The sequence below is a fragment of the Cynocephalus volans genome, chromosome 11 (assembly GCF_027409185.1).
Source record: "Cynocephalus volans isolate mCynVol1 chromosome 11, mCynVol1.pri, whole genome shotgun sequence".
NCBI classification, from domain to species: domain Eukaryota; kingdom Metazoa; phylum Chordata; class Mammalia; order Dermoptera; family Cynocephalidae; genus Cynocephalus; species Cynocephalus volans.
In genome coordinates this window covers 127,366,944-127,393,002 of record NC_084470.1, presented here as the reverse complement: position 1 = coordinate 127,393,002, position 26,059 = coordinate 127,366,944, and the positions used below count along the sequence as shown (strand labels likewise).

At 36.2% G+C, this 26,059-nt stretch overlaps 1 protein-coding gene across 1 annotated transcript in view; it reads left to right on the top strand.

Moving 5' to 3' along the window:
- Positions 1-12,180: 12,180 nt before the first annotated feature.
- PTPRC (protein tyrosine phosphatase receptor type C) overlaps positions 12,181-26,059 on the top strand; it is a 106,314-nt gene continuing 92,435 nt past the window's right edge. Inside the window, exon 1 of the mRNA XM_063113480.1 lies at positions 12,181-12,257. Coding sequence (XP_062969550.1) covers positions 12,181-12,257 — 77 coding nt within the window. The remainder of the gene's footprint in view (positions 12,258-26,059) is intronic.

Sequence of the window (26,059 nt, the reverse complement as noted above, 5' to 3'; positions counted from 1 at the left end):
TTGAATTTCAAATAGGAGCTTTAAGCAGATTTTATGCAAGGACACGCACGGATTTGTTGACCTTTTAAGAAGCTCTCCCTTGCTGCAGTGTAGGAGATGGCTTAGAGAAGAGCGAGAATAGAGGCAGAGAGACAGGTCGCACCAGTCTCCAGGAGAGGGTGAAGCTATCCAGACATGGCGGTCGTGGAAAGGGGAAGAAGGAGATGAGACATTTTAGAGACAGTTGAGAGAGAACTTGCTTCTGGACTGGGTTTGGCTGCTCAAGAGAGCATGGGGAATGTAGAAAAGGAAGGGTCTGTATCTGGGTTGGACCACTGGTAGACGGTTGTGGAGTGGGGAAATCAAGAGTTCAGGTTTGGACATGATTCTCTGTGAAACAACCAAGGGCCTTGTCATTTTAGGCAGTAGAGGGGGCATGTAAGTGGGGCATGTGAGGGGGGCAGAGTGTAGAAAATATGCACGGATATTTGAATCATGGAAGTCTATGGCATCTCAGTTCATGGGAGTTAATAAGATTATCTTGGGAGAAAGTGTGGAGAAAGGAGAGTGCTTCAAACTACAATATTTAGAAGTTAAACAGAAGAGATTTGGGTACCCAGCCCCTGAAAAAAATGGCTTTTGTATTGCATGTGTTTGCACTGTTTATAGTTCTTAGAGACAGGAATGTGTATTTGATTAAAAATGTTACTTGATTCTTTGTCATTTCTGTTTCCAATTGAGTTATGTAGAATACGATCTATTTGTGTTAAATGAAAATTTCTTAATATAGAATATTCAGGATTCAAATTTTTGAACTTGGGACTTGGGTTCAAATTTAATTTCTGTCTTATTATATAAAGGAACTATAGAAAGTTTCTTTACTAATTTGGGCCTGTTCACTCATCTGAAAAAATAACACTAATACTACTTCCCTAATACTGGTAGGTGCTGTGATTAAGTGAGAAACTTCATTTCAATGCTTATTATAATGCCTGGAATACAGTGAGCACTGCATACTCTATCACTAGTAGTAGTTTTTTGGAAAACATAGCTAATTAAATCCAAAACTCTGCTCTCAGTACTTTAAATGGTAATCTCGTCCTATAGAATTTTTTCAGGCACATGATATTTTTCCATTTTTACTTCAGTTCTCCACTATGGTGTCTTTGTTATATTGTTTAGTTTACAGTTAATCTTTTTCTTAACATAAAAAATTATTACCTTACATATTAAATATCTCAACAGTCCATAAAAAATTAAAGTGGCAAGATTATTTGACAGGTAATGAGGTGTCGCAAATGCTGTGCTTCTCCTATAAAACAAGCAACTTTTAAAAGGTAATATTCCTTTGGCACCAACAAAATCCAATGCTTGACAATCATCCAAAAGAAAACTAAGGTAATTCCAAAGACCTAAGCAAATCCTCAAGGCCTGAACAATCTTATATTCATCAAACTTTGAACATACGCTCACATGCACATTCACATGTATTCGTACATCCATCAGATATGATATTATAATTAGTTGTGCATTTGTTGATTTCCTCCTTGAACTGAGCTCCCTGACAGCATGGACAATATCTTACTATTTTTATTCTCACTGTACTCTACCCATAGCAGGAGGTTTTAGCACTCTCTTGTTTCTAATCCCAAGTTTTCCTATACACTTTTTTTCTTATTCAGATCCAAGGTATTTGGGGCAGAAATGTCTAGTTGCCCCCCAAAACTCATGTTTATGTTCTTCCTTCCACTTTATAAGGCTGTTGTTGGCTGGTAGATGCCCAACTGGACACCATACTTTCCCATTGTCTCTCTTCTCCCATATCTGGGTTTGACAACATGAGGAGTTATTGCTAATGGAATGTGTGGCAAAATGATGTGTATCACTTCCAGGCCAAGGCCTTCAAGAATTGTGTGTGCCTTAACCGTGAATTTTTTTTTTACCCTTCTGCCACTAAATACAGATGACAGAAAGGCCAAGGGATCATGGAGCCTCAGATGGAAAGATCCTCGAATCACACTACGTGGAAAAAATGAGTTGCCCACCTTGGAATACTACTTTGGACTGTTTTGTGAGGAAGAAATAAGTTTCTACTGTCAGTCTTTATAAATTTAAGAATCTAAACGTTCCTATAGGTAGCATTAACCCTTACTAACAGTGCTTAGAGAAAATAGGCCTTCTATTGAAACAGAGCTACATCTTTGGAAGATAATTTTGGTTTTACATGCTCATTTTGTTTTTCCTGCATGCAGTACAGAAAATGAACTTGTCTTTGTAAACAGGAAGAATAAAGGTGACCTATTAATAAAGTATAGCAGATAAGATTTTGCAACCCCAATTCAGTTGTTCACACAATATCATATTCCTTTATTTTCTTAGCTCATATTAAATCGAACCTTGTTCCTGAGAAACTTATTGCCTATGTCAGGGTTACAAAAATGTCTTGAGAGTTTTAGAGAGCCCAGAAGCATCAGAAAGTATCCTGTGGTTATTCATTCATTTCACCAAATAATTATGGTACAACTTTTCCCAGGAGCTAGAGTAGCAGTTGTCATGGAGTGTATGGTTTTGTGGGAGACACAGAAATTAATCAAATAATCACCCAAACAATGCAACAGTAGCAGATGAAAAGAATATGGTAGAATATTTGTAATGCATTTGTTTTAACCAGAGAAGTAAAGGAAGACTTTCTTGAGACAGGGGAAATTGAGATTAAATATGAAGGATTGGAAGAATTTTGCTAGTTTGGTGCAGAGTTTTTAAGGTAGGGAGGACATCATGTGGAAAATGTCTTACCTTATAAAACCATGATAAAAAGGAAGGTCCTAACCTGTGCCTGTAGGATTAAGGTGAAGGAGTCTGGGAGGATGCTGCAAGTTGAGGCTTCAGAGAGAGGTGAGCATCAATGCAGAGCCTTTGAGGTCCTTTCAAGCATTTTCTTTTAATCCTGAATTTGGAGGGAAGATATTGACAGAATGGGGTTCAAGGGCACAGGATATGATTTCATTTAGAAAAGACCTCTCTGGATGAAGGGTGGAGAATGGATTAGTGAATGAGAAATAATGTTAGAACAAATGTAGGCGGAGCTGTTTGAAGGTACATTTAGTTTATTCACGAGATTTTAGTAATTTGGATTAGGATGATGGTGGTGTAGATGGAGAGGAATTTATTAATTTAAGATATATTTAGGAAGTAACATGGAATTGCTAGTGATGAATTGCGGGAAGTAAGTTACAAGAATGACATAAGCTGATGAAAAGAGGGCTGTAATAACTGCAAGACTCTACCTAATTCTGAGCATCCTAGGTGCTGCTTCCAAGCATAACAAGGGTAAGAGAATTCACTTGTTACATACCATTTTGTCAACCCAGAGACAGACTCAACATTGCATATAGAACCAGTGTCACCAGAGATTATATGCTAAAAACTTTAGACAAATCAGAGAAGAGAATGAGTGTTTTTAATGTGTTTTAGTCACTGACCAATGCAATATGTAACCACATTGAGATGCCAAGAGCGTGGTCATTGAGATTTGCGATAAACTAAAGTTCTAGGAACACATTGTATCAAATTTAAACTTTCTCATATGTGTTTGGCCCTTTTAAAAATTTAGTTTAATTTAATTTAATTTAGTGGGTGCTATGAGTTAAATGTGTCTCTCAAATTTCATGTATTGGAAACTTCATCTCCATTGCAACAGTGTTAAGAGGGTGGGAAAACCTGTTATAGTAATTGAAAGGTGGGGTCTTTAAGAGGTGATTAGATTGTGAGGCTCACACCCTCATGGTTTAATGGGTGGTCATCGGTGTCTTTATGATGGTTTTATAAGAAGCGAGAGTAAGCAGGTCAGCTCTCTCTTGATCAGCCCATTCTCACCATGTGATACCCTGTGTCACTGAAGGAGAGTCACCACCTAGTACAAGGCCCTCACCATGTGTTCTTGAACCGTGGACTTCCCAGCCTCAGCCTGTGAGAAATAAACTTCATTTCTTTATAAATTACCCAGTTTCAGGTATTCTGTTATAAGCAACAGAAACGGACTAATACAATGGGGTTCCTTTGTAACCCATCTAACACTGTTTACCTTGTGACTCTATTACAAACTTGGAACATCAGCATACCTGTATTCTTTGAAATTCGGAGACCTGCTGTTAGCTTTTTGAAAAGAAGCTTTTGTTTTTCATTGTTAATTATTTATTTGATTTAATTTCAAGCTGGTTGCAGACATTTTCACTTGAAAGTGCACACTTTGCACCATTGATAACATCGTTCACTGATTATTTATTGATGTTATGCTGTTGTTCCACAGGACTATTCAAACCACCGCATGATTCAAAGACATAATTTTAGAAAATTTTTATAAAAAATATGTAAAGACCACTATTTAATATCACTTTCACATAATCAGAGTTACCAAGAAAGAAACTACTACCAACCACTGCTTTCAAATCTAACTGATGAGGAAGAGTATGAGTTGTATGACAGGTGATGAAAAACTACATTGGAGGGTAAACAAATTCATGCAGGCGGGCAGAACACCAGCTGGGTGGACATGGTGTGAGGGGAAGGAACACCAGTGACAGTTGAGGTACAGCAAAGTGTGCATCATCTTTGTTTTTATTTTCTATCTGGTTGGAAAAATAATACTACCTTAGTATAGTGAAAACTACATTAGTTAATTAAGTGGGCATTCAATAAGTAGCTTAGGGAAACACTGGGTTATAATTAAGCATATACAAGAGACCATACACAGAGTTATGACATATTTTATAATGTTATATTTTTCAACATTTTATTTCCTCATAGAATTTGAAAGCTAATTCAACCTCTGTCTGATACTTTCTACATGAAGAAGTGGTCCAAATGCTCATGGTTCCTACTTCTGCTACATTGCCTTCTCTGCCCCACCCTGCACCTATGGCCTCATACGGAATTCCCTGTGATCAGCTGACAAAGGAAGAGAAGACTAGGGCCTAGTTTATAGATGGTTCTGCACAATATGTAGGCACTACCAGAAAGTGGACAGCTGAGGCGCTACAGCCCCTTTCTGGGACATCCCTGAAGGACAGTGGTGAGAACAAAGCTTCTCAGTGGGCAGAACTTCGGGCAGGGCACCTGATTGTGTACTTTGCCTCTAAGGAGAAATGGCCAGATGTGTGATTATATGCTGATTCATGGCTGTAGCCAATGGCTTGGGTGGATGGTCAGGGACTTGGAAGGAACATGATTAGAAAATCAGTGAGAAGGAAATTTATGGAAGAGGTTTGTGGACAAACCTCCCTAGGTGGGGAAAGGATGTGAAGATATCTGTTTCCCATGTGAATGCCCATCAAAAGGTAACCTCAGCAGAGGAGGACTTTAACAATCAGATGGACAGGATGACCCGTTCCATGGAGACTAGTCAGCCTCTTTCTCCAGCCACCCCTGTCATTGGACTTCTGCTCACCAAGGCCAATCTGGCTACAGTGACCACTGAGTGCTCAATCTGCCAGCAGCAGAGACCAATACTGAGCCCCCAATATGGCACCATTCCCCGGGCTGATCAGCCTGGTGGCAGGTTGATTATACTGGACCACTTTTATCATGGAAGGGTCAACATTTTGACTTTACTGGGAATGGACACTTACTCTGGGTATGGATTTGCCATCCTAGCACAAAATGCTTCTGCCAAAACTACCATCCATGGACTCACGGAATGCCTTATTCACCGTCATGGCGTTCCACACAGCATTGCTTCTGACCAAGGTACTCACTTCACAGCCAAAGAAGTGCAGCAATGGGCTCATGCTCATAGAATTCACTGGTCTTGCCATGTTCCCCATCATCCTGCAGCAGCTGGCTTGACAGAATGGTGGAATGGCCTTTTGAAGTCACAGTTACAGTGCCAGCCAGGTGACAGTATACTGCAGAGCTGGAGCAAGTTTCTTCAGAAGGCTGTATATGTTCTAAATCAGTGCCCTTTACCTCCTCTTCTGGGAAAGGTATTAACGAATTTTATATGGTACTGTTTCTCACATAACCAGGATTCACAGGTCCAGGAATCAAGGGGTGGAAATGGAAGTGGCACCACTCACCATTACCCCTAGTGACCCACTAGCAACATTTTTGCTTCTGGTTACCATGACTTTATGCTCTTCTGATCTAGAGGTCTTGGGTCCAGAGGGAGGAATGCTTCCGTCACGAGACACAAAAATGATCCCATTGAACTGCCACCTGGCCACTTTGGATTCCTCATGTCTCTGAGTCAACGGGCTAAGAAAGGAGTTATGATGTTGCTTGGGGTGATTGACTCAGACTACCGAGGCTAAGTTGGACCACTACTTCACAATGGAGGTGAGGAAGATTGTGTCTGGAATATAGGAGATCCCTTAGGGCATCTCTTAGTACTACCATGCTCTATGATTGAGGTCAATGGAAGACTACAAAAGCCAAATCCAGGCAAGACTACAAGTGGCCCAGACTCTTCAGGCATGAAGGTTTGGGTCACTCCACCAGGTAAAGAACCACGACCTGCTGAGGTGCTCGCTGAAGGCAAAGGGAATGCAGAATGGGCAGTAAAAGAAGGCAGTTATAAATACCAGCTTCGACCACGTGACTATTTACAGAAATGAGGATTGTAATTGTTCTCCTTACTGTGTTAAGAATATGTCTCTATACTGAATACACACACACACACACACACACACACACACACACTGTCCATATATTAAGTCATTATCTTTGTTTTTTTCCTCTTATTCTTTATCATGTACCATGAGACTTACTGACTTTATATCAGTATTTAAATAAATATTGTTAACTTTATATCATAGTATTTGCATTTAAATTGTGGGATATTGGGAGAAGGGTAAATATCATATAAGGACTTTACCTCCTCTTCTGGGAAAGGGATTAATGCATTTTTGCTTGTGCAAGGATAGTTGTATCATATTAGGTGAAACTATTATGTTATTGTCCCATTTGAAGATTAAGTATGACTTAAAGAGATAGTATGGACACCATGTCGACAAGGGGTGAACTTGTGAAGGTTAGTTCTAGGTATCAACTTGGTTAGATTAAGGAACGCCGAGAAACCTGGTAAAGCTATCTTTTTAGGTGTGTCCGGGTGTTTCCAGAAGAGATTAGTATGAGGGTCTGAGTGGACTGGGTGGTAAAGATCTTCCCTCAATATGGGTGGAAACCGTCCAATCCACTGGGGACCCCAAGAGAACAAAAAATGGAGGAAAAAGGCAAATCAATCTCTCTATCTGCTGGAGTTCGGATACACCCTGCTCTCCTATCTGTGTACATCAGAGCTCAAGACATTTCAGCTATTGGGTTCCAGGACTTACACCAAGGACGCCATTAGCTTCCCTGGTTTTGAAGCCTTCGGACTTGGAGTGAGCGACACTGCTGGCATCTAGTTTGCAGACACCTATCACAGGACTTCGCTTCACAATCGCATGAGCTAGTTCTCCTAATAAATCCCCTCTCATGTATTTATAACATATCCTATTGATTCTGTCTCTCTGGAGAATGCTGACTAATACAACCACCTTTGTATTAAATACCACTTAGACCAAATGGGCTACCGTCTAGAAGGGGAAGTGGATATGAATAAAACAAATACATTCCTGGATTTGGAGAAAACAAATCCAATGTAGAAAGTAACATGAAGGGGCTTTTTAAAACTGGGAAACTTCAATTAGGAGGTAACATTTAAGCTGTTCCTACAGGAAGTTGTGTAAAAGGTGGATGGTTGGTGAAATGGGAAGAGCATCTTGGGCAGAATGAGAAGCAAAGGCCCTGAAGTGAGAAAGAGCTTGGCATTTAAAGGAACAGAAAAAGACTAGTGTGGCCAGAGCATAGTGAGAGTGAGGTGGAAAGTGGCACTAAATGGGTTGAGAACTGTGTACAAAGATTGGATTTTATTTAAAATGAGAAGTGGAAAAATATTGATAGATTTTAAGCAAGGACTTATCATGACCCGGTTTTTATTGACAAAATATCAATTCGATTGCTCCTCGGAAGAAAAATCAAAGGGAGATAAGATCGAAGTTTGGAGATCAGGTAAAAGGCTGTTTCTGCAGTGGTGGTGGCTTGGTCCTAGGTGGTGCAACTGGAAATGGAGCACAATTAAGATTGATGGTGGACATAGAATGAACGGGACTTGCTAATGAATTGGACGTCATGTGATAGAAGAGGAGAAATAAAAAAAATAAAACTCAGGTTTCTGGCATAAGTCACTGGGAATATACAGTTGGTGCAGTTACAGGCATGGACAAGATTGAGAGTTGGGGCAGGTTAGAGGGATGGTCAAGACTTGATGTTCCGTTGAGTTTTCTATGAGGCAATCCAGTGGACACGTCAAAAATACAGTAGCGAACGTGAGCCTAGAGACCTAAAATACAGATCTGACTGGAGATCTAAATTTGTGAGTCATCAGCAGGAAGGAGCTCACCCAGAAAGAGTGAGTGGGCCCAGGACTGAGCTTTTAATGTAATTTAGTAGTACTTAAAAGTCAAGTAGAGGAAGATGACCCAACATGGCAGCTGCAGAGGAAAAGCCAATGAGAGTGAAGAGAAATCTGTAGATAACGGTCTTTTGGAAGCTGACCAAAGATAATGCTTAGAGAAGTCAATATTTACTGTATTTAATGCTGTTGAGAAGTCACTTAAGATGAGGCTAGAGAAGTAAGTGATGGTAAAATACCTGGCAGCGCGGAGCTCATTGACAACATGGTTCAAGGCCAATGCTTTTAATGCTTCGGGAGTTTCCTGTAGTTTTTAGGATAAGGACAGATCTCTTGGAACCTGCAAGGCCTGGGAAGGTTTGGCTCTCTCTCCCTCCAAAGCCTCGTTTTCCAGGCTCTTCTCCTCTCTACACTAGCCACACCTAACTCTCTCTGTTTCTTGAACACACTCTCCTCCTTTACATGTATTTTTCTTTCTGCCTAGAGTACTCTTTCCTTCTCTCCATACCCATTTAACTTCTATTTTTTTTTTTTTTTTTTAGGTCTAGCTTCATTGCTTTTTATTCCAGGATAACTTCCCAACCTTACCACTGGACCAAATATCCTATAATCTGCTTAAATCAGAGCATCCAGTACTTCCTGTGTGCTCAACTTGTCATAACCACTAGGTAATTAATTATCGTGTCTTCCACTAAAGTACAGACAGGGCAGGGAGCGTGTCTGTTTTTGCTCACCATTTTTTCCTCATGTCAGGCAAAATGACTCTCTTATTACTCTGGTTTTGTTGAATGAATGAGTGAATGAATTAAGTAATGACTGAATAATATCTGCTTCTGTAGTTAACCTCATGCAGTCTCTTTCTATCTTCATATAACCTTTACTATGTGTAACCAAAATATCTGGAAAATCTAACCATCGATGACTTTAACTGAAATCTTACTTAAAGCTCAACATTACAACGTTAAAAAATCTATTGAAAGTCAATCAGCTATGATTATTTCAAAATTTTATTGGTCAAACTTTGAGCCTGTTTTGGATACATACACTTTTCAACTACTCAAAAAGCACCACTATATTTACTACATATAAAATCTGGTGCTGCTTCCTGGCCCTTTCTTAGCCTCGGTTGTTTTTAACAAAATACCCATTTATCAGCCGTCTGCCCACGCTCCCTCTCAGACTCAGTGAGAGTTGGTCACATCAGTATGTCACAAAGACTCCATCAATTTTCTTTGACAGCTTTCTGTTGCTGCACGCTGAGGGCCTGGATGCCAGGCTCGTAGGTGATGGAGTGAGAGATTTCCCCACATGCCCTGTGGAAAAGACAGCTGCTACCCAGAGTCCTGCCTAGACATCCAGTTCAGTGTTGCCCGCTGTCCATGGGGACCTGTGTTCTGTCTCTTGACAGGCTGCTAGGGTTTTCCTTCTTGCCTCCCTCCTGCGAGCCTGAATCTCAGAGATATCAAACCTGAGCCATCAGAATTGTGCACATGTTTATGTACCGATGTCTCTTACATCGGGCTCTATTTCTTTACGCCTTTAGAATTTACAACACAGATTTTGCTGCCCAAAAGTCTAATATTTCTTGGAGACACCAAACTTAATTTTAACACATTAAAATAAAATATATAATCTATCTCATTTGTTGCTAATGTTGGATTCCTTGGGTAGAATCGCTTCACCCACCTGCCCGAGATGGAATTGAATCTCCTGACTTCTCAGTGTTTTTTCAGTGCCATGATCTGCAAAGCCTTTTTATTTTTTATTTATTTAAACATTTTTGTCCTTGGCCAGCCCCCCTGCAAAGCCATTTTTAAATGTCCCTTTAAGGCCGCTAAATCCACATTTTTATAGAGTGTACTTTACATACTTTTCTCCCTTATAAAAAATCAGATGTCATGTACTTTTCTCTGGCCTCTAGTTTTGCCAGATATTCTGCCATGACAGCAAGCTAATAGAACACATGTACTTGCTTAAAGATATTGAAACTTAACCCCCAAAGAGTTTTCCATTGCAAATATATTTTAAGAAAGAGGCTTAGGATCTGAATACTCAGATCTGTGAGCTCTGATGACCCCTACTCTCCATTAGGCCTACCTACATGGAAATCAGTGCTTATTTTCACAGTTATCTTATTTAAAAATGCATTCACTAAAAGAGAACAATATTTTTACCGACTTAATAATCAATCTTTTGGAGACAAAAAAATTATAAAAGTACATAGTACAAAAAGATTGGGGAAAGAAGTGAGAAAAACAGAGGAGGATAGTAAGGTGGGTAAAGAAAGTAAGATGAAACTTGGGGACCTGGCTTCATAAGATAACGTGCCTAGTCCTTACCTGTGAGACCTCAGCCAAATCACCTGACCTCTCTGTAATAATAGATGAAATGGGGAATAATAACATAATCTAGCTAAAGGATAGTGTACAAATTGGATAATGTCTATAAGATGCTAAGTTCCTGCACATACCAAGAGCTCCATAAGTTAGCTATGATGATGATGATAATAAAAAACAAAAATAGTAACAACTACAATCTTATTAAAGTGTTATAACCCAGAGTTTAAACTGTACGGTTATTTCCTTTTGCACAAAAGGGGCTGCAAGTTTGTCTCTGTAGTTCCCAGCAGCCAATGTAAGGGTAAAATAAATAGGTTTTAAATATCAAAAAATGTATTTACTTACGTACAAGGACTCCACAATAATGCTTTCTAACTGAAGATTGCAGTTACTGCAAAGGCTCTGTCTGTCTACAAGTCTCCCAAGCATTATTTATAGTTCAAATAAAGGAGTTGTACATGTGTGCTTTTTTATTTTTAAATGCATACAGTGATAATAATGCCACTTACTTAATTGTATTGCTGAATTCCTAGTGGCGTTTTGCCAGTAAGCGTTTTCCTAATCAATGGGCTTATTAAGAACATCATCAGAATCATGAAGAGCATTGTATATTTATTGTCTTATTTCTCAAAAAAAGTTGGGAAAGTATTGGTGAGAAAAACAAAAAAGTCGACTTTTGTCAAAGACCACCCTTGGTTTTTATTGCTCTTCTTTAGCTCATCAATAGAACCACGGATATTCTAAATCACAGAAGCATTAATTTCTTGAAGCAGGATTTGTTGTAGAGGTGACATTCTGATTCCACTCCTAGCCTCACAAGGATACCTGTGAGAGATTTTTAGCAAACTGTTAAGCTCTCAGAGAGTACTTTTGCATAGCAAATGGTTTCACTGTCAAAATTGTCATATTGCCAGGTTTTGAACACCTTCATGGTAAATGATTCTAGTTGCTAAAAATAAGAGAATAAGTAGTTTATCCTTTCATTTGGTCATTGTAAGGAAATACTATTTGGATAGTTCAAAAACATCTTCCTTGAGGGGAAAATCTTTTAAAAGATCTACTAACTTAGTGCAGTTAATTGAATTAAGGAAGTAAGATGCCATAGCACTGAGTTTGAACAACTTTTTTGACTTCCTGTAAAGAGGAGCCTTTTACAGTATTTTTGGAGAAGTTAGTAAAACCGAATCTGACATCACCAGTTACTAGTTCACGTAGCTAGCAAGTGGTTTATTCTTAGGGTTACAGAGGAGGAAACTGCTCCCCATCTGATAAGACAGCAGTGAAGAGTATGTATTCATTTCTTTTATTTTTGATTCAGTTTTACAGAGAAAAACTTTTACAAGAATAACTATTATTTTGCCTTTCAGAAGGACGCATGCTGTTTCTTAGGGATACGGCTGATTTCCAGATATGACCATGTATTTGTGGTTTAAACTTTTGGCATTTGGCTTTGCCTTTCTGGACACAGAAGTATTTGCCTCAGGTAAGTACAAGGATATTAATATTTCCTTTTTTTTTTTTTTCTTTTGGAGGAACATTGGTTTGAAATAGAAATTAAAACTAAGTGTGTTGATGACTGGCAGGGAGAAGCTCGCTGTAAAATGGTCAAAGTTGTTGTGGCTGAGGGACACCAGGCTTGTTTTGCGACAGAATACATTGTTTCTGCTAAAAAAAAAAAAAAGGCATAAATGTTGGGTGAAAAAATCAGAATTTAAAAGGAAAACATTCTCTATCTGTATCTTTACAAACTGTTCAAAGATATTACGAAAGCAACATTGTTACTTAACCCGGAAGTGATATGAACACATTTATGAAAATCTGAGTTTATTAATGACAAAATAAGTGAATTTTTATCCTTTGAACAAAAAAATGCACTTTTTAACAGTCATAAGATGGCTTTGGTCGTGTGTCAGCCTCTCCCTCTTTTCGTGTCAGGAGTCTGCTTCCTCAAACTGTGATGACTATTAAAAGAGTGTATTGAATACTTAGGTATATGGCAGTTCAGGAAATATACTTAGGTATTTAATTAAATATTAACTTTCTGCATATTCTTATCACAGAATATATTTTAAATCAAGTTTTTAGTTTCTTGCTAATAGATTTGTAAATTTTTGCTTTAGAAATTCTGTGGGGCCACCGCCCTAGGACAATAAATATTACACCTTTGGTGAGATAGAAATATTTAAACTCTTAAGAATCATGCAAATGTTATGTTCTATAGGAAAATGTAACCAGCTGGACCTCGGGTAGCTACTTAAGTTTGAGATCTTTGACCAGTTTTGGTCTACTCGATGGATATTTCGTTAACAGTTTCAGTTTGGGTCATGAGTACATTTTGGTTGATTATTAAAGGTAATTAAAGGTAATAACCTTATTAAAAGGACATCGAAAATGGAATTTTTGTAGAAATTTCAAAAAAGTTTAAAAAAAAGGAAAAATTATTTTTCAAAATCTTGCTTATTAGAATTCACTTTGAAAACGTTTCTTGACTTTTTCTGTTCTTCTTTTCTCTGAAAGACAGAGCAGTAGTTACCTCCTAGACATGTTACATTACCAATTTACATTTTCGGTAACCTAGGAGAGTGGAAAAAAATAGTGTAAGATAGGTTTTTTGTTATTGTTGTTTGTTTTATTTTGTTTTTATTGTAAAGATGGATTTTAAAAAAAATCTTTATAGGTACAGCATTTTGCCTTGGTACAGAAAATGTCTGTCAAGTTGCCATCACTGTAAAGTGTGTTATCATAATCAAAAGCAAATATGAAGAATAATAAATTTAATAAGGTCATATATGTATATTATCATAAATCAGAGCATTTTCCATTAAAAATTCCCACTCAGGAAATGTTGCAAAACATTTCTAGATACACATAAAGAAATACTAAAATATTTTGTAGGCCATAGAGCAAACCACCAGAAAAATTTCAATTTGGTCTAGTAAAAGTTTTTTTTTTTTTTTTTTTTACCATAAACAGATCTTTGAATTCATAAACAAAATAAAAGTATAATAGGATCTGGAAACCTTTAAATCAACGTTGCTGAATATTTTATACTATAAATAAATGGATAGATGAACATAGATCTATTTTAAAGATCAAGTTTATCTTCAATTCCTCCTCTGAATATTGAAAGCAAACATTTTTCTAAAAGGCATTAATAATTTCCTTTAAGTATATACATATTTTTGGAAAAATATATATAGACATAATGATTTGTATCTGCAAGTGTAGTTTATTGTCCAAGAGACATCTTGTGATTCAACCTATAACTTAGGAAGTTATTAATGCTTTAAATTATTTACATTTCTTTATTAGCAACAAATAAGTTGGATTCTATGTTTTATTGTAATATGTTAAAATTAGCTTAATATCTACAGGATATTATTTTGGGCAGCAAAATTCATATTGTACACTCTAAAGGCATAAAGACATAGCACTGAATGTGGAGAGATATCAGTGGAGGCATATGTGCACAATTCAAATGTTTTATTTCATCTCTAAAATGCACCTGTGGACAAGGCTTTCCCAGGGCAACAGAAAAGCTGGGTTCTGTTTTTTACAAAAGTTCCTAATCTCTTTGCTTTGCACCTTTTTTGCCATGACAGTTGGAACCCAAAACTTTAATATTTCTATGTAACTCTAGGGGACAATGATGGTTTTGAGATGTAGGAAGGGCAGAGTGTTCTCTGGCTCAAAAAAGGTATAATCCTAGGCAAATCTACCACTCCTTGGCATAACAGTTAACAGTAGATGAGTTACTCTATGTGAGGTATGTTATGAGTTATCTTATGAGTCATAACAGTTAAGACTCATTTCCTGGGTGTAATTCTTCATTTTTCCACCTGCTTTAAAAAATATCTCATGCTACAAATGTACTGTGCCCTGCATGTCACAGGCATTCAATGCAAATTATTAATTGAATTTGCTAAGCAATACTATTAAGTCCTAAATACCCTACAGTTTAGAGATTTGGGGATGTGGGTATGATTACTTATTGACTTTTTAAAAATATTTTTCTTCTCAAAACCTGGCTGTGACCCTTGTCACTGCTAGAATTTGAAATGCATTTTGTTAGAAGAAAGATAAGGTAAGTTAGGGATCTTTCTTTTTCATTTCTTGCTCTACGTAACTAAGCACAGTGACAGAGTGGTTAGCTTCAGCTAGGTTCTTTCTGTTTTGGGCAATTTGATATCCTTTCACCGGTAACAATTAAGAAGCATAAGAATACAGATATTTCTACATCATTCATATACAGACACATATATCTCTCTGTATAGATACATGCACATACATACTCATGTGTGAGTTATATATACTAGTTGTTGTCTACTATTTATCCATCTGCTGGTTTTCCATATTTGTCTACCTTCCAATTACTATTGTTCTATGGGCTTCAGTCCTTGGCCAGTTTTATTCTGGTTTTCTAGACTCTGGGTTCCTCATCATTATTTACTAAATATTGATGATCCTGATTCTCCATCTCCAGACTCAACCCTAAGAAATATGGAACCTACCTCCTTTCCTAAATTCAATCACTTACATGCTCCCCAAGTCCTGACATTTTGCTTTTTAATAATCTCTAGAACCTCTTTATTCTCTACACCTCTATTGACATCATGTTAATTCATGGCCTTATTATTTTTTACCTGTAATATTGTAATAGTTTCCCAATCAATCTGAAGTCTCATCCTTTCTTACATGCTCTATAACTTAAAAAAATAAATAAAATAAGAAAAAAAAATTATATCTTCTCATTGCCTCTGCTATAAATTCTAATCTTTTTGCCAAGCAACTGGGTCCACCCATGAGCTGGGAGTTAGGCCTAGAACTGGGCAGGACTCTTTTTTTTTTTTTTTTCTTTTATGATTGATTAAACGAGAACAAACAGGAGGTAGTTTCAACACTCATTTCCTCTACACTTCCTCAAGGCCTTTAAGGGTCTGTGCAAATCCCACCTCTCTGACATTCGTTTTTGTCACTCTTGCTACTGAAATTGTACATTTTTTGCCACCTTACTGGGCATTTTTCAAGCACTATTTCAATTTGTTGCTGTGCTGATGATGATGATGTTGATGGTGATGATACACAAATCAGTGGATTGACTGTCATTGTATCCTACGTGAAAGCAGAAACTATGTATTATACCTTTTTGTATCTCCAGCACCTGCTTTCTTACCAGGCACTGAATAAATAATGTTTTTTCTGTTTGTTTTTTTAATAAACTTCAGACTTTGTTGATGAAGGGAAGGGAAGTCAGAAATAGGCAGGATGTGAGACAAAAATTCGTCAGAAGGTGGAGGTAGCAGAAAAATGTGGTCAGGATTCAATAAACTAAGGTTGGATCTAGATGTTTGCAGACTGTGCTTTTTTTTTTTTTTTTTTTTTTTTTTTTGCTATTTCCTTCTTTCATCTCTTTGCCTTGCCTCTTGTCTGGAAAGCTTCTCCTCCTGACTTTTTAAAAAATCCATAGTTTGAAAATGTTGTTCCTAAATTTTTCTTGACCTGCTCTTTGGCCACTCTTGCGGATGTCATTTGGTGGGCCACTTTTACTCTTCACGTGCAGATGCTCATAGGAAGAGAAATTAGGATGGGAGAGCAACATTCACCTAACAGGGGCATAAAACAAACAGAACCAGGTCCAGTCCTGCAAGTGCTGGTCTGGGCACCGCTGCTAGTGCTCTGGGATTGTTTGAGAGGACAGACAGAAATTTTGTCCAGAGCCTGGGACTCATCTCTTACTAGACAGCGTGATAATGAATTTCAGTCTGAGTAGGGAAAGAGATTTGTCAAGTTGGTCAGGTTGATTCATTTTGTTGGTGAACACGGTGTTAATGAAGACAGGTTTCGTGTTCAGACCATGTGTATGTAAGTCAGCTTGGCGTAGAGAAAGAAATTTTTCATCACCACAGACCTTTGATTTTTTCCAGTCATCTTATAAGTTTGTGAGATTACTTAAACAGGAGAGAGTTAGAATGGAAATTTAACTTTAACCTCAGTTTAAACTTAATTTCAGTTTAGTCTAAATATCTTTGTCATTAACAGGCCCCAACCTCCTACCAGTTGCCTATTACAAAGTGTTAGTGCTATGACTCTTGCATTCATGAAGATACCACTTTTTAGGGAATTATATAGGGAAAAAATAGAAAGCTGCAGGCTATTCATTTAGTAATATGATGTAATATCTATTTTTACATAACATCCAAATATACAGAAATAAAGATTATAGTACATACTGGATTCTGTGTACATGGTTCTAATCAATGTATACATTAAGTAAATCTAAGCATTGCCTAAAATATTCTCTTTAATCTGCATTGCTCTTTATATGGCAATATGCTACTTCAATTTCAGTCTTTCAGAACAGTTGGGAGTGACTATTGTAAGCAGAGAATTGTGTGTCCAAGAATCACAACAAAAACAAGAAACAGTAAAGAAATGAAAAATTTTCTACTTCATCCAGGACAAGCATATATATACTTAAAGTCAATGCTAATGAAATAAACAAGCATCTTCTATGTCCATTTATAGTGCCTTCAATTGACTCACTTCTGAAAATACAGTCATTAAAATTATTGATGTTATTATTAGATTCTGTGTTAAAGACCCAAGCTCAAACAAATGTTAATATACTCATGATGCTTACCTATAAAGATTTTTAAAGATTAAACATTCAAAGATTTCAAGATTAAATGTTTAAAGATTAAACATTTATTTTCTTTTAAAAATGAGACCAGTGTCTAATGTGAAAAAGTCACTTTACCGAGCCTTGAATTTCTCCTATATACATTGCATTTATGGTAAAATTATAATTACAGTACAATAAGATTCAAGTGGAAATAATCACCATTTATATATTTAAAAAATTACTTCCCACCAAAATTTGAGCAACTGTAGGAAAATCATAAACCTTTCAAAACAGTGATCTGCTAACCCTGAAATGGAAGGCAAAATCTGAGGGCAGCTCACAATCACACTCAACGTCTATTAGGAAATGAGCAGCTGGTAAAATGAACTAAATGAAAATCACTGGTAGACAAGAAGAAATTCTCTGCACTTTCAATTTTTAAAAATTGTCCTCATATGCAAGAAAGGAGTTTAGAGAAACCTACATGCCTAACAATGATGCTGAGAGATGATTTCTGTGGGATGATATCATGGCAATAAAGTGTGGTCACTATATTTTAAATATCTCCACTTAAAGAAAAAAAACAATAATTTGCTTACTGATAAAAGAAATAGTAAGTATTATAGGAAATAAGGCAGGAGCCATTTCAAATTGGAGGATACCGTGATATTTGGAGTAAGAAATATTTTGGAAATCTAACTCTATGAATTGTATGATCTTAATCTAAATCATTTTCCATTTCTGAGACAGTTTACTCACCTGTAAAGGTTATAAGCATTAAAAGTGATAATACTTGTGAAAATGATTTGAAAACTATGAGGCACTTTGCAAAGTTGTGAATTTTTTTTATGTGATTCCATGAAATTCCAGTACGTAGCTCCTTAGCTTTGAAGCATCATTTCAAATCACATCTACTCTATGAGAGACTGTGAAGAGATAAAGAGAGTTTAAGGTTATGTGGCAGAGGGATAAACCCTTATAAATCTTTGAATTCTTTTAACTCTGCCTTCTCTGTTTCAGAGAAGGGGCTACTCTATCTTCTAAATAGTTTGTAAATTCATTGCCTTCTACTACTCTTTGCTGGGGATTCTCACCATTTCTTATTGTAACAATAGCCTGAAGTCCTGCCTCCTTTGAATCCGTACTGTGTCCATATACCTATCATGACCAAGATAATCTCTGTAAAAAGAAAAACTCACCTTTGTACATTCTTCCTTTAATGGATTCCAATGGGGTAGAGAGAATTTTGATCGTATGATTTTGATACCAAAGATGTTTTGACTCAACTTTTATGAAAACACACATTTAATTAAAATATACCGACATCTATGAGTTTTCCATGAAGATACATTGTGCAAGAAAAAGATCCTATTAGGCCAATTTAATTCCCTGAGTGTTTTTTATATAACCTAATTAAATCATTGCCAATTTTTCAATTTTAATTTTAATTTTACTAAACTAGTATTCAACAGCATCACTTTCATTCAATTTTTACAATTGCTGTTATATTTATGAATCAATTTTACCCATGTTAGATTTTACTGATTATAGTTTATGCCTCTGTGAATTTTTCTTTATGGTCATTATTTTTCTATGTGTAATTTTCTTTGTCAAACAATACAGATCTAAATTGTTCAAAAATGTTTTAATTATTCTATCTAGCCAGAAACATTTTCTGTGTGTAGTTTTAGCTACTGCTAGTTTAATTTTTTTTTTCGCATTTCACTGTTCCATAACATGTAATTTATGTAATATATTTTTTCATTTTTGTCAAACCTAGATTGGATAGTATTAGGCATTCTTGAATTCACGTTGTGTTGATATTTCTATTAGTAACATTTATCTTGATACAGAAAGCTCTTTTAGCTAGATTCACTTTGAGATTTTTGGATACAGTTTTGATTATTTTTTGGTAGCCAATGGGAAATTTAGAAACACTTATAGCACCATTCTATAGTCTAAAATTATGTTTTAATTCTTGTTCATTTGTATGGTATTCTTCTGATTAGCTTACACCCCTTGTGCCAACTTCTTAGTCATTAGTGGAACAAAGAGAATTGACGTGATAAATTTAAAATATTCTCAGTGCAAAATGGTGGGTGAAGAAAATATTAAATTATCCTATGTTGGTCTCTGTGCATTTAAGAAAGATAAAATCAATTAGAATTGCACACACAATTCTATTTGAATCCCTCCAGATTTCTCCAGTTTTATCTGTAATTACTTTGTGGCATATACTATATACTCATGAAACTTGCCTATTCCTAAAAATATATTTTCCTGTCCCAAACTATTAGGCCATGCTATTTTTTTTTTTTCTTCCCTACACATCATTTTTCAACTGGGAAAATTATAATGGCTCTTCAAAATTTAGTTCAAAGGTCATGTCCTCTGAGCAGCCCCTCTGTATATCCTGTGCTCTTCCACCCCTTTCACACCTAATAGATGATCTTCTGTTGTGATGATCCTATAAAGAATGCTCTTGGCGTTGTCTTTACTTGGCTTTCTTGCCAAGAGTGTTGGTGAGCTCATGCAAGTTATCACTAGGTCTCTGCTATTTACCAGGGCCTACAGGTGCTTGGTACTTGTTTGCTGAATTAATGGCTGGTCTGTCAGTGTATCTCAACCCTGTATGTATAAAGCACTTAGAGATTCAAAAAGACCATTTTAATTCTGCCCTTTGTTGTTGTTACTTAAGTGAATTTTCATAGTAAAGTTTTCTGTAAGATAGAAAATTTGGAAAATTTCAAGAAATAGAAGGAAGAAGAAATTTCTTAGCGTTCTTGCTAACATTTGGTGTGTTTTTTTCTCTCTTTTGATCACACACTATGTATAAAATTGCATACCCTGATTTTTTTCTGACTAAACTAATTATTCTGGACAATTTGAGAAATAAAGAAATGAATACGTCGGCAAATAAAAATCTCACTCATTCCCAGTACTCGAGACCTGAGAACTTTGTGAGTACTTCATTTGATCAGGCCAACTAAATCTATTCATTTATTTATGGATGTATTAATTCATTCAATAAACAACAATTTTGTGAGTGCTTTCCCTGTACTGCCATTTGGGAATACCATATCCCATGCCTGTCCTCACAAAGTCTGTAATGACTTTGTGGCAGTGACTGCTTGGAGATGGGGTTTTAAATCTTCCAAAATCTTCATCAGCACCCTGAAGCTTCCTCACCAAAGTAATAAAATACCTTCCTGCAGATAATGATTGATATTGTCAATCTTTTATAAATTACAGATTTAAAAAAAAATGCTATTTTAAGATCTTTATATAACATACTAAGTGAAACTCTATTCTCTTAAGACTGCCTCCAGGCCCCCATCCCAACCAGATTTTCTCTGCAGACTTTTTAGATGTTCTAGAACTGCTGCTGAGACTTGTAGATTATTATCAGATATTTAAAAAATAAAGGCAGTAGACGGGAAGAGGGACTAGACAATAGTCCTACCTTGTTTTGGCTTGCTTGTTTGGGGATTTATTCTACAAATAAAGTATTTATTTGAAGAGAAAAGTTAAAACATACACATGTACACACCACACAAAAAAACTTTAGCTTTTTTGGGTGGTTTTTCAGTGTGATTTTCCAAGGTCGTCAGGTAATAACAAATGGGGATTGGGGTGGGGGTGAGAGATGGAACTTTAACCTTGGTCTATCTGATTCTAGAGCTATTCGTTTTCCACTGGGTTAATCAATCTACTTAACGATCACCTTAATAACTAGGCAATTGAGGACATGACTACATGGTGGTGGGCAAATCACAGCAGAACCAAACGGTAGTTGGTAGTCTCTCAGAGGTTGTTTGTGTGAAATATGCATTTAAGCCCCTTCCACCTGACTTAGCCACTTACATGAACCACTGTGCACTGAGCCTCTTCTATACCTTTAGCAAGATCTACTTCTCTTAAGATTGTATGTCTCTTGCAAAAAGCAAAAAGACAACTTTGATTAATTTGTCTTTGCTATGAATGCTGATGTCACTCAATGCAAAAGTGATGTGTTACAATCATCCCGAAAAGGTTAACAGAGTAGAGGACTAAGTCTGTCTTGAGATGAGTGATACAATGGAAAGACTGGATTTCCCCCCACCTAATTTGTTTTTGATATTATATAAAGTGAAAACCATTGAATAATTCACCAAAGTGAATTATTCTATACTTTTTTGTTTTTGAAGTTCAAGGGAAGTAACTTGACCTTTGTTAAACACTTTGATCGTGGAAAACACATGAGGTTCTCATCTTATTCCAGGAAGTGTAGACATGAGATAATCTTTTCAAAGTCATCCAAGAGCCGTATTAAATAAGATAGAACCATCTTACGCTTTTCTATTCCAGAGACAAGTTGGCTATCACTTCAGGGAAAGTCAGGAAAAAAATCTGTTTATTGTTTGGTTAACATGATAAATGTGGACTGTCCATAAAATTATCTAGGCCAAATATTCTACTTTGACTTCTTAGGTTTTCAAATACCACTTTCGTTCTAAAATGAGATTTCAAATTATGCCAAATAAGCCCTAAATATTTCTACTTTTCAATGATCCATGTTTTTATCTTCTGAATTTATTTACTGATGCTTTAGGTATAATTAAGATAAATAATGGCTAAGAAAAAAATAAGTGAAGCAGCAGATATCAGTTCAGAGTTTTGAATATGAGAGGAAAGGAAAATATGCATGAAAGAGCTAAGCAAAAGAAAAGGGCCAGGGAGCTGATGAAAGTAACTTAAAGAAGTGATGCTAGAAATGCTGGATTCAGATAATCTCTACTTTTAAAGTACTTAAGAAAAATCAGTCTTTTAAATTTTGCCTGGATTCCATTTTGAGCCTGCCAACCATGAAACATTGGGAAAATTACCTTTCAAAGACTCAGTTTTATCATCTGTAAAATGGGAATAACAGCAAGTGAAATTAAATAAAATGATTTACTCATTGAATGAACAGTTGTTTATGGAGCCCCTGCTATGCATCAGAAACTGTTCTAAGTTCTGATAGAGTGGTAAATAAAACAGAAAAGGCACTATTTTATTTGAACAGTGCTAAGATGAAACTTATATCCTAGCAAGCAGATATAACCAACAAGAAAACAAATAAATAATTGAAAAGTTGCAGATAAATAAGTGTTGCGAAGAAAGTTAAAAAGTGTGGTATGATAGACAGGCAAGATTCAAGGGCACATCCTCATTTAGACAGAGCGATCAAGGAAGACCTCTTTGTAGAAGTGTCATTGGCTACTTGCTGGCTCACAATAACATGAAGACCCATGTGAAGAGGGGCTGGAAGTTCCAAAGTCCCTGTGGCAAAAACAAATTGGTTATTTCAAGGCATGGAAAGTATGGTGAAAAAACTGAGTGGTTTGTGGTGAGGCTCGAAAGATAATCAGGAGGCAGGTCCTGTAGGGCTCTGCAGAATTTGGATCTCACCCTAAGGGAAATGAGAAAAAGACACTTGGAATTTTAAAGGAGAGAATGACCTAATCTTATTTCCATGTTAAAGAAACTACTCTGGCTACTGTGATTGATTGATTGATCTGACTACTGTAATAGATTGGAAGTAAGACAAAGTCTGGAGCCAGTTGGTAGGTGGTTGTATTCGTGGGAGGGAAGACTCGAGAGAATGACTGTGTTTTCCCCATGGACAGCTAGGACGGGAGAGAACTAAGTTAGGGGTAACCAATCAAGGGTTCTCTTTTGTCCATTATTAATGCCTAATTCTCATTAGACATCCCCAGAGAGATGTCAAGAAATCCCTTGGAGACAACATTCTGGGACTCATTAAACAGTTCTTGTCTGGGAATATAAATTTGAGAGTCATTGTGTAAGGATGAGATTTAAAGCTAAAGGACTACTTGTGACAGTGTAAAGAAATGTTTGACAGAGAAGAGCATATGACCTAGTTCTGAGCCCTGGACACTTCATATTTGGAGGGGTCGGGAGGAGAGGTTAGGGGAAAAAATGACAAGGGGTAGCCAGGGAAGAAAAGCCGAAATATGCTTTCTTTGGATGTTGAAAAGAGAATTGATGATGGTCAAGGGCTTAGCATACTTGCTGGCATGTAGTGAGAACACAGTAAATTCTACATAAAAATCCAAATATATGTCTCATCTTGAAAGGTTGAACAGTGATTTTGAAAATGTCCTAACTATCAGCAAATATCCCTACTAAACTTTAATATAGTTGGAAAAGTAATTACAAAAGAATTTACAATACTATTTGGAAGAATTAAATATCTTCAAGTAATACTAATATATACCTTACTAGCTTAGCTATTAAAAAAAAACAAGAAAGGGACAACTTAACATACTTCATTTTAATAAAAACTAAAATATACTGAGAGACAATGAATTAGAAATTTAACTGAAAATGTCATTAAAAGGCAATGCTCTGTTGAGTCACTTAGTGGTGTGTATTTTGTCTTGATGCATATTGATAAAAAAAAGTTTAAAGTGCTGTTTGAGCCAATCCTTGGACAGGCTGGAGGGTTTGTCAAGAGTTAATTGGTTACATAAAAGGCTTATTTCTGAATCAAAATTTAAATCTTCCATTTCTTTGAAAAACTTGAAAACAAGTTGGTTATCAATTTGGCAGGTACTAGGTGGAATCTAATATCCTTGATAATTATACAGCATATAAACGGAGATAAGGCCTTTTGTGGGCATGTACATATAAGATTTTGATTTCAGGCTTGGCAGATTTTCACCAAAGAGTTATTTTTAGATCAACTCATTTTTGTACTTATTGGTAGTTAGCTCATAAGAAACATAGTGCTTAGCATGTGCCAGGCAGTATTCTCAACATTTTACAAATGTTATTTTATTTAACTAAAGTATACAATTTAAATCATATAAAGTCTAGCTCATGATTGCCTTTAACATAAGTAAATTTGTTTATTTATGTTTCTAGATACTTACCATATAATTTACTGATTATCATATTCTAAAAGGGAATAGTTATATTTGATTGTCCTTGTTCAAATATTAAATACTAAAATCGAGGAAGAAGGGGTCAGGAAAAAGAAGTAACATTGAATATTTTCCTGTGCACACTGTGCTGTTCAGTCTTAGATTTGTTTCTACATATTGTTTCTAATTCATCAAATTACCAAAGAATGTACAGACACTCCTTGGCCACTAGTCTTAATAGGGAGAATAGAATTATGTTTGAACCAAAGGAGTAAGTAATCTAAATATTATTAAATTTATTTTGTGTTATGGAATTTTGCTTAAGTTGAAAAATGGGTACATCAGATATTTTGGCAGTTTACTATGATCTCGACAATGAAGTCATATTGAAAAGGCTCAGCACAGGAGAAAGTCGTGTAGCTTTTTCTTCCTGCTCCTGCTTAAGTTTCATAGGACATAAAGCATCAGTTTAAGCACATCTGCTTGATCCTCATTCAAGAAAATGAACAAACTTGAGAGAAAGGGTTGGGGGAGGGAGAGATTGACAGAAAGAGTGTCAATTGAATGCAAGAAGTGTATTAGTGTGTGGGAAATAAGTAACCATGCATGCAGGCACGGTAATCTGTGAATCAGGAAGCAGAATTTGCTGTATTGTAGAAAAATCTGATATATATAAGTAGTAGGAAGACCAAACCTAGTAAACCTAAATCTATTTTCAAACGTATTAGCTCCATTGTGTGAACCAATATCACTGTTTGGGGAGCCCATTGTTTCAAGGATAAAAGTCTGAATGAAGAAAATAACATTCCATTGAAATAAAAGAGGAATCAGCATCATTTACATGTGAACAGCTGCAATGACTCCTTGCTGAATAGCAACGTTAGAACACATGGAACCCACGAGTCCGTCTTGTGGGAGGTTCTCACGCTGAGGAAGATGAAAGATACGTTCAGGGTGACCTACAAGAGAGAATCACCAAGGTCTTTGAAATAGAAGATTTTCCCTTTGCTAAGAATAGAAGGTGGTATTATGTGGAGGGCAGCTAGATGGCCTGGATGAAAGAACTAATGGGAACGGCTAGCGAGACATCAAAGGCAAGTAGAACCTCAAAATTCTGGAAGTAGAACAAGTCAGATACACTGTACGGAGCACTTCAAAGATGAGGAAATAGCAATAATAAAAATGCTTCTAGTTGTCAAGTGTAAAATTTGTGCCAGTTTTGTCACATTCTATTTTTACAGGAGCACTGTAAAATTAAACACTTTTTCTATTAATACCAATTTAACCCTCCATCTATCTTAATTAGTGAATTTTTAAGAAGAAAAGAAAATGTGTTATGCTCAAAGAATTCAAAATGACTTTTTAAAAATCCTTCATACAATGCGTTCTTTTAAACTAGACTTTAATATTTACACTACTAAGTATAGAGTGGTGATCGAAAATGAATGTGAAAGCAGTTTACAAAGTGTGATAAAATGAAATAAGGAATTGTGACATATTTAAGCATTTGGAAAACTATAAAGGAATGCAGAGATTCTGTTATTACTGCTATAATTAGCTTCTTATTTGATTTTTCACTTTAAGAGCTGAAATAAAAGTTGAAATATTGATTTAAAAAACAAGAAATGGTTCACGTTATTTTATAAATCAAAATACAGAAATATGAAATGTTCAACCATTGTCAAGGTAGATTCCTATTTTGTAATTAATGTCTTCTACAAACATCTGTTTTCTCAAGAGCAATAGGCTAAGGATAAGA